Here is an 8,536-nt window from a genome sequence, read left to right on the forward strand (position 1 = left end):
CTGTTTTGAAAGGCAGGTACAGAAAGGAAGAGTGCTTCATTTCCATTCCTTCCCATTTGGGGAGACAGAGCATGTCACAACAGTGCTGAGCAGACAAGAGCTGCTTGCCAGCATTTAATTTGTTGAAGATTAAGAAATTATTCCATTCTTACAATACCATGTCAGTCTAGAAATACCTTTGAACTCTGGGGGATGTGAAATTTAGATCTAGCCTCAGATTTCATAGTGTTTGGAAGCCAAGGCTTTATCAGAGTAAGAACTGTACGGATGGTTTAAGGGGAGTCATGTTAATAGTGTACTTAGAGACAATGGACTGGCTCAACTTCAGCTACCTTTGAACTTTGGGATAACTAGATCCAGAACAGGACACTGAACTTAGTTTTTTTTCTTTGTGATCTAGAAGCTAGTTAGTGCAATGTAGAGGCTAGCTATTTCTGGTTTACTCTGTCTGCAAGGAGAGTTAGCTGCTAAAGCATTGCCCCCTTTCTGGCCAGCAATTGTCCCCGCAGAAAATATCTGCAGCCTTGAACCCCATGTCTTTCTCTAAATGCTGTCCTTACTCTACGCCCTAACCATCCTGTGTCCTCATCAGGCTGAGGGCAGAAAGCTGAGAAGTCTTGTATATGGCTGGGCTGAACATCAGCAGATGCTTTCATTATTTACGATGGTTTCTAAAAGCACTGATGCAACTGTTGGTGTCAAACCATAAGCAAAGGCTTCTTTTATGAGCACAAATGATAAAGAAATATAAGACACTTGGTGTCAACAGCCTCACAAATCTGTTCACCACCTGGAGCTCGAAGCAACTCAGCAGTTGCAAACCACTACTTGCACCAAAGTAGAACAGCAGTTTCAGAAGTGCCGTAAGTAAATAAGTGTCCTGACGTGGGCACCAAAAATAAGCATGTGCTGAGCTTTTCTGAGCATTTGGCCAGGTCACAGCTGCTGGATGCTGAACATTTTGGAAAATGTATCCCCTCATTCAGGTGCTCAGCACTTGAAAGCATAGACCTGAACAACTCCAATGTCATCTGCTTCTCTAATAACCAACCGCTGTTTTACTCTGCAAAAATAGCCAAGTTCTCACTGCTGATCTTGGAAGGAGGAAAGCAGTTCTTTTATTCCTGATCCTACCTGATTATCAGGAAAAATAGCCTGAAGAGACTTTCCTCTGTTTGATGGAGGCAGATCTTAAGCTCTTGGAGCACTGTAGCTAGCCTCCCCCACCTCCAAGCAGTCCCAGATGCTGCTACCATGCCATACGGGAAAGCAAATATCCCTGATTGCTCTGATATCAAATACCTTTTGTTGACCTCCCTTGAAGAGAGTTCCTGTACAAATGCTTTCGTCCAGAGGTTTCAGTCACTTGGAGCCTTGCAGGGGTTTCTGAGCTCTGGTGATTTATTACTCCGTAGTAATCTTGTGGTTTATGGAGAGCCCTGCTCGAAATATACAGGGGTACAAGGGTAAAAGTATCAATTAACCAGTGACCTGGTGCCAGAAGCCGCCCATGTGCAAGGACAGGAATGGGATTTCAGACTATGAGATAAGACTTGGAGAATGAACCTGCAGGGGAGCAGGAGCTCTGTGATGGGAAGGTTTGAACCAGGACCCCCTAACAGCAGGATAAGGGTATATAATAAGACTGGATCCACTCCTTTATGCTGTGTAAGCTAGGGCATCAGTTTTCAGTCTCCTTATTGAGAGCAGGTTGGAACTGGGATCCGTGAAGCCTCTTCTCTTAGAGCCTCTGTGAACGAGACCAGTAGTGCAGAAGGGCTAAGTCCCAGGACTGCTGCCAGATGAAAACCATCAACACATCTCATCGCTCACCCAGGATTATCTCTTACGGTGGAGGTGGCTTCAGGGTTCCTGCACAGGACTCTCACAATGGAGGTGCCCTTCAGGAAGGGAAGAGGGGCTGATTCTTTTTGGCAAATTTGGCTCAAACAGAGGAAGTCGCCTGTTCCATTGGTGGGTTGGCATTGCTTTTGCTTTCCCGCGATGGCAGAAACTAACTGTAGTGGGTACTGGCGAGGAGGATATAGACTATGGGAGCAGGATCTGGTTTACCTTCTGTGTGGCTGGCTGGTGTCAGCGGGTGCATAAATATCAGTGAGGGCAGAATTAGTAGTGTAAAGCAAAGGAAAGCGAGCTCTATCCGAATTTATGATCTTTGAACAGCCACTGAAGTTGTAAATCAAGGCAGAATTTCTGCCAGGTTACTTGGTGATGCTGTAGATCAGCACAGTCTTCAGCTGAAAAAAATCCACAGAAAGAAAAGGTAGATAACACTTTATACAAGCTGAAGGTTGGCTTAGCAGTTCTGATCTCATCTCTCAAGTACTTCCTTGGTGGTTTAAGTAGAATAATTTAAATTTAATGGAAATATTTTGATTTTTAGTGTTGTGGAGATGTGGAGGAGAAAGCAAGGCTTAAGTCCCAGTCTGCCTAAACCCCAGTCTGTAGTCCCAGTCTTGCTTAAATCCCAGTCTGTTGGGATTTATGGTGTTTTGGCAATAGTTTTCCAAGCTCGCTTTGTAAGTGGCTGGATTTTGCACAGCTTGCAGCAGCTGTGGAGAGAAGTGACGATCAACAAGCTGTGCGATACTTTGATGTACCCTGTGCACTGCAGCTTACCTGGGACCTGATTTATGCGATCACAACCCTTCACTCCGGGGAGGAGGGTAAGGAATACAGGTCATCAGCAGGCCAGGCTGGCAACTCCTTTCTTCCACTGTGACGAGTTACTCACCGAAATAGACTCACTGAGGTCTACAGCTTGTTATTTTCATTAGTGGTGATTCATATTAAGAGTTTCACAATCAGGCCTGCTGGTGTAATATGTTCCTTTCCACAGTACCATTTATCTAAAGATCTCAGAATACTTTATGTACATTAAAATATAATCCATGTTTTACCACCAGTGAAGTAGGTAAGGAGGATTGTTTCCATTTTGCAAATGAGGTAAACTGAGGCACGGAGCAAGAAAGTGACTTGCCCAAGACTGTGCAGTTTGGTTGCAAAGTTGTATAGAGTGCCATCTCGCAATGACCGTACATTTCTCATACGTGGCCCTATTTCCCTGCCCGAGTTTTAAAGGAACATTTGATTTCCTGGGGCTAAGGCTGAGCAGAAATCTGTCTATAGCTGTAAATCCAGAAGGTCTGATGTGAATCAGGACTTCCTCTAGTGTTTGGGAACATTTAGATTTGTCATCCCAGACTGGCCCTGACCTGAAAGGGTAGGAGCGGAACTGCTGGTTTGTTTTTTAGGGCTGGTATCTACTGGTTCATACCAGATGTAGAGTTAAGAGTCAGTGAAGAACTCTGCTTCCGATGTATTCATCCTCATCTGCCTGCATAGTCAATGGGGTCAGTATAGACAGTGGAGGATGAAAGTGTGATTCATCTGACTCTTTCAGTTACCTACTAGAGGATGAGATGAATTGTGACTTGAACTCCATTGTCTGTCGCCTGTAAAGGGAGATTAGGTAACTATCTCAAGTGAACCCTGTCCTCGTGTCCATAGAGAAGCAGAGTTGCATGAATGGGGACAGATTTCATCGTTTGTTGAGTTTAATCTCTTGTGGCAATTAGACAGATGACTTCAATGGTGTGTGTTGTAATAGCTCCTAAAAAAAAAAAAGAAAAAAAAAAAGAAGGCATTGGAAATGCAGGCCCTCCTTTCCCTGTGCTAGGGAAATGCACATCAAGACTCCCAGCCCAAGGAAAGCTAAACACATGCAATCTGGGAGAAGGAACAGGTCCAGAGAGGGGAACTGACTGCTTGTGGTCATTTAACAAGTGAATGGCAAAGTCAGGAAAGGTATTCCTCGCCCCCTACTCTCTCCAGTGCTCCCATTAGTTAACCTTATTGCCACTGAACTGGCCTTTATCCACCTCTGCTTCTTTCCCTGCCAGGGTCCCCTTCTCTGCGGGCATATCCTCTCATCTCCGTCATCACCAGGCAGCCCTCTGTGGTCCCTCACCTCGTCCCAGCTGCCACCAGCTCCCGCGTGCTGCCAGCCCAGACCTCCTTGGGGACCACGAGCTCAGAGACACCTGCCAGCGAGACCCATGCCAGCAGTGAGTCGGAGGCAGAGCAGCCCACCCCTCGGTTAAAAAAGCCACGCCGGAGTAGGACCATCTTCACGGAGCTCCAGCTGATGGGCTTGGAGAAGAAATTCCAGAAGCAGAAGTATCTCTCTACCCCTGACAGGTAGGTCAGTCTCTTGGACTAGGAAAAGCAATGAGCAAAAGGGCTGCACGCTTCCTGGCTGTGGTGTGCTGCCTTCTAGCTCTGCAGGGATGCCTCTGCCATTGGGCAGATGACCAGATTAAATTTGTCCTGGGATCAAAGGTGACACAAATAGATTATATCAATGGAAATGTCACATGGTGATATATGTGCTTGCTAGCAGACATCCAAGCTCAGAGATAGGCAAGGTACAGAGCAGAAGGCTCTCTGTCGTGGCAGCTGAGAGGTTGGCTGTAACTTCAGCTGTCTGCTGAACTAGCTTTCATCTGGCAAACTTGGGTAGCGATTCAATGAGAAGGCGGTGGCCTGTCCATCAGCTTGGAAAACAGAGCCAGGGTTGCATAGCATTGAAGGCTACCTTGCCCTTGTGAAGGCACAGGCAAGTACCTCATCTTTGTGAAGGAAAAAGCAAGTTCTTAGGGACTGCTTGGTACCAAATGGACAAACCAAACTAAGGAGAGGCTTTAGCTTTTTTAAAGGCTTTGAATCATACTCTGCAAATTTAAATTGCAGGAAAAAGACCTGTCCAATTCCTATGAAGTTTGTAAACCTAGAGAGGGTTTGAAAAGTACACCAGACCTTGAGCGATGCAGATGGCAGTTTCCCAATATCTAAATTGGTTTTGAAGATCAGCATTCTCTGCTTGTACTGCCTGTCACCAAAGCCAAGGATTGCAGCTAGACTAAATTTCATGGGCACGGCCAGCCTGTCTCATACAGTTTCAGAGTTCCTAATGCGCCTGTACTGACTCCTCGCAGCTTCACATAACCAGATGGTTGACACCATTGATGAAGCACTCAAGGCTGTTAATTAATTTTATCGTATGTCTGTTCCTTGGCTCTGTATATGTTTGAGGCTGATGAGCAATTCCTGTCCATGTACCACTTCCCCTCTGTTTGTTTCCTCGGGTTTCTAGGCAATGGTGGTTATGCTAATCTGTGTGGCAAGAGATGGTAACTGGTTGAAGGTATTCAAAGTGTGATAAAACATGTGCACTAAGGCAAGAAGAGTTAGTCAAGCAGTGTTTCTCTCTGTCAACTCATGGCTGGAAACGTGATGGTGAAGCAGTGGATTGTGACCTGCATTCTTTCCTGCAGCTTTTGGCCTGGGCACAAGACTGTATGGCTGGGAGGGCAACTGAAGCACCTGGGTTATTAGTAGTAAGGGAGTGCAGTACGACAGGATAATGCCTCTGCTGGATTTTGCTTTTCAAATAACAGTAATGGTATCTTTAAGTCAATGGGCTATCTCACAGATGTTATGTAGTGGCATAGGCAGCAGGCAAATCAAGCTTGTAGGTCTAGAGTGAATCCAAAGTGGGGAAAAGCATGAATCCATGAGTGTGAGTTTGTGCACAGAGAGCTGGTGTGGGGTACGTAGGTGTTTGTAAATATAAGAGTGAGTCTGATTGCCCTAGGAACCCAGCTGAAACAAAAGTTTTATTATGAAAAACTTGGCCTTGACAAATGTGTTTCCCCATCCAAAGGCAGGGAAATATTTGCCAAGAAGTTCACACAATCCAGAACACCTTGGAATGTGACTCTGAGTTTGAGCTGTCCCACCTGCAGGACTTGCGTGACTCTGTGGGGCGCTTGCCTGGCATTGTTGAGGATTTCCAACTCTGTCCGTTGTGCAACTCCATTACAAAACTGCCAGATGTGCGGTGCTACCACCTGTGGGAAAGGGTAAAGAGTTACTCTGAGCTGCATTTGCTTCATATCCTGGGTTTTAATATAGAAATAATGAGTGGTTTCAGATGAACTTGCATAGGTTGGAGATTTGTGGAGGATGAATCAGGATTATGGGCTGTCTGCCACATATACCCTTAAGCTAAACACGCAAATAGTATATTCATTTATAAGCCTAAATTGCCTATAATAGCAGAAAGCATAAGAAATTAATAAATTTAGATGTACTACTACTCTGTGAGAAATGAGATAGTATTATTACCCCCATTATGTAAGTAGCGAAGAAGAAATATGATCCAAAGAGCAGCACTTTCAAAGGCAGACTGATGCTGGGTGTCTTGGTTCTTACGTGTTTGCTTCAGACACCATAGACCTGTTTTTTGGGGATGCGGTGTACCAGTAGCTTCCTGCTTCACATACAAACATGGAGCGTCAGCAGTCGGAGTACAGCAGGCTTCAAAGAGGGCAGGCAAACTTCTGCAACTTCTAGGCTTGCTCCTCTGTCCAGCGGTCACAGAGGAGGAAAGAGAACAGATGGCTCACAAACTCCTAAATATTCTTGCTTCTTCTGTAAGAACATCTGTCTTCACATGCTAAATTCACAGTATTTACCACTTTTATCTGACCTTTTCTCAAAACAACAGATTAGAGAGACACATAGCCATCTTTTCTGGTGGTCCCACTGTTGGATGCTCTTACAGTGTTGGATTGGCTGCACTTGGCATCTGAGCTCTTCTTGGCCTCTGTAAACTCCTTTCAATGTCTGTTTTGTCTCCCAGGCTTGACTTAGCCCAGTCGTTGGGGCTGACTCAGCTCCAGGTGAAGACGTGGTACCAGAACCGTAGGATGAAGTGGAAGAAAATGGTAGGTGGTTTGTTACCATTTCTCCACGGTCCTTAAAAACTGATTTCAGAAGAACAGATTTGGAAGCTGAGCATAGTGTCAGTGACCTGTGTCTATTTAAACCAAATTTTGTTTTATTCTTGATCACTGTTCTTAAGAGACATACTCTTTTTTTTAAAATGTTCATACTGCAGCATATGTGGTGGGCTGGAGGGGACCATAGGCAGTAGGAAGAATACAAAGCAAAAGGATGAAAGAAATGATAACCTAACAGAGGGAAGAACCAAAATATCTCCTCTGCATTTTTGGCATTCCTGTGATCTTAATGCTTGTGGGACTGGTTATGTGTATAGACAAAAAAGATTGTGCTGCTCCATGGAGACCAATGCAGTTTTGAGAGCTAGTATCATTAATACTTGCTTTTCAGACCTTCCTTTCACCTCGTTCACTTATTCTCAGCTTCATGGCCTTTTTCCAGTTAAAATGCTTTTAGAAAGGACAACTGTCCGATAAATCTTGGTGGGAGCCATGATGCTGTGACATTCTGCAGTGGAGATGTTTGTGTATTCTGATCTGGGAGAGGAGACGCAGTTCTAGACTGTATCTTTGAATGTATGTGATAGCTGCAGAAGTTACTGCCACTTAAGACAAATTTGGGATTAGCTTGGATACAGATCTTTGGTTGGAAGTGTCTTGTTGCTGCAGTGATGGTGTGAAGGGAGAGGGAATTAAACATGAGAACAGACCTGTCTTGCTGACTCCCACCCTTTACTCAGATGAGAGGGGTCTCATTCATTTTAATACAGGTGTTAAAAAAAATACTAAAAGGCTATTTCAGAAAGCGAAAAGGCTGGAGGAAAGGCAATCAGAGGAAATCCTGGCTAAGGTTTATGGCTGTTCTTACTTGGGCTTTGAATAAAGCACACGCTCAGGAAAGGAACTGAATTCTGCATAAAATCTTATCTGTAGTGTTGAGGACCGTGTACCTAGGTTGCTTTTGGGCCTCCTGTAGGAACTGACTTAGAGACCTCCAGAGTTCTGGGTGTCCTTGCTGGTAATGTTTGCATTTCATTTTATTTACATGAGAAAATGGGTGAGCTCACTCCATGAATACAGGACATTTCTATGAGGCTGAAATGGTGACCAAGTCATGGATTAACTTTGAGGTCAAAGCCAAGTTTCATCCTTCTCTAAAGGATGTCTGCCAGCAGCGGAGTTCAGATTGATCCTGACGGTTCATCTCTTTGCTCCAGGTGCTGAAGGGTGGACAGGAAGCTCCAACGAAGCCCAAAGGCCGTCCAAAGAAAAACTCCATTCCCACCTCAGAGGAAATCGAAGCAGAAGAGAAAATGAACAGCCAGGCGCAGAGTCAGGAGCTGGAGGGATCTCAAGCCCCCGAGGAGCCTAAACTGACAGAGGAGAAGCCAGAAGTCTCTTTGGAGACAGAGAATTCTCCAGAACATATACCAGAGCCCTCCTCAGAGGAGACTACACCATTAAGTTAGAAGGGGAAGAAAGGAGGGAAAAAGAAAAGCAAAAAAAGATAAAAGAGAAAAACCAAAACCAAATATATATATGTATATATATATATTTAAATATGTATGTAATTGTGTGTGTGTACATATATATATAAATATATATATATATGTAGACCTTGTGTATAAGTCTAAAGATTGGTCACTTTGTGCCTTTGGGAATCAGCCATCACGGGCCACGGTGGAACAAAGACATCCCATGTGAGTGGT

The 8,536-nt window shown here is 44.6% G+C and overlaps 1 protein-coding gene across 1 annotated transcript in view; it reads left to right on the plus strand.

Annotated features, from left to right (window-relative positions):
- The window catches only part of BARX2 (BARX homeobox 2), a 35,291-nt gene extending 26,974 nt beyond the window's left edge, over nt 1-8,317 (plus strand). The window contains exons 2-4 of the mRNA XM_010581388.1: nt 3,924-4,221; nt 6,728-6,812; nt 8,045-8,317. Of these exons, the coding sequence (XP_010579690.1) occupies nt 3,924-4,221; nt 6,728-6,812; nt 8,045-8,296 (635 nt within the window). The 3' untranslated portion in view covers nt 8,297-8,317. The remainder of the gene's footprint in view (nt 1-3,923; nt 4,222-6,727; nt 6,813-8,044) is intronic.
- The last annotated feature ends 219 nt before the right edge of the window (nt 8,318-8,536 follow it).

The sequence above is a fragment of the Haliaeetus leucocephalus genome, unplaced genomic scaffold, assembly GCF_000737465.1.
Source record: "Haliaeetus leucocephalus isolate CR32 unplaced genomic scaffold, Haliaeetus_leucocephalus-4.0 Scaffold773, whole genome shotgun sequence".
Classification (NCBI taxonomy): domain Eukaryota; kingdom Metazoa; phylum Chordata; class Aves; order Accipitriformes; family Accipitridae; genus Haliaeetus; species Haliaeetus leucocephalus.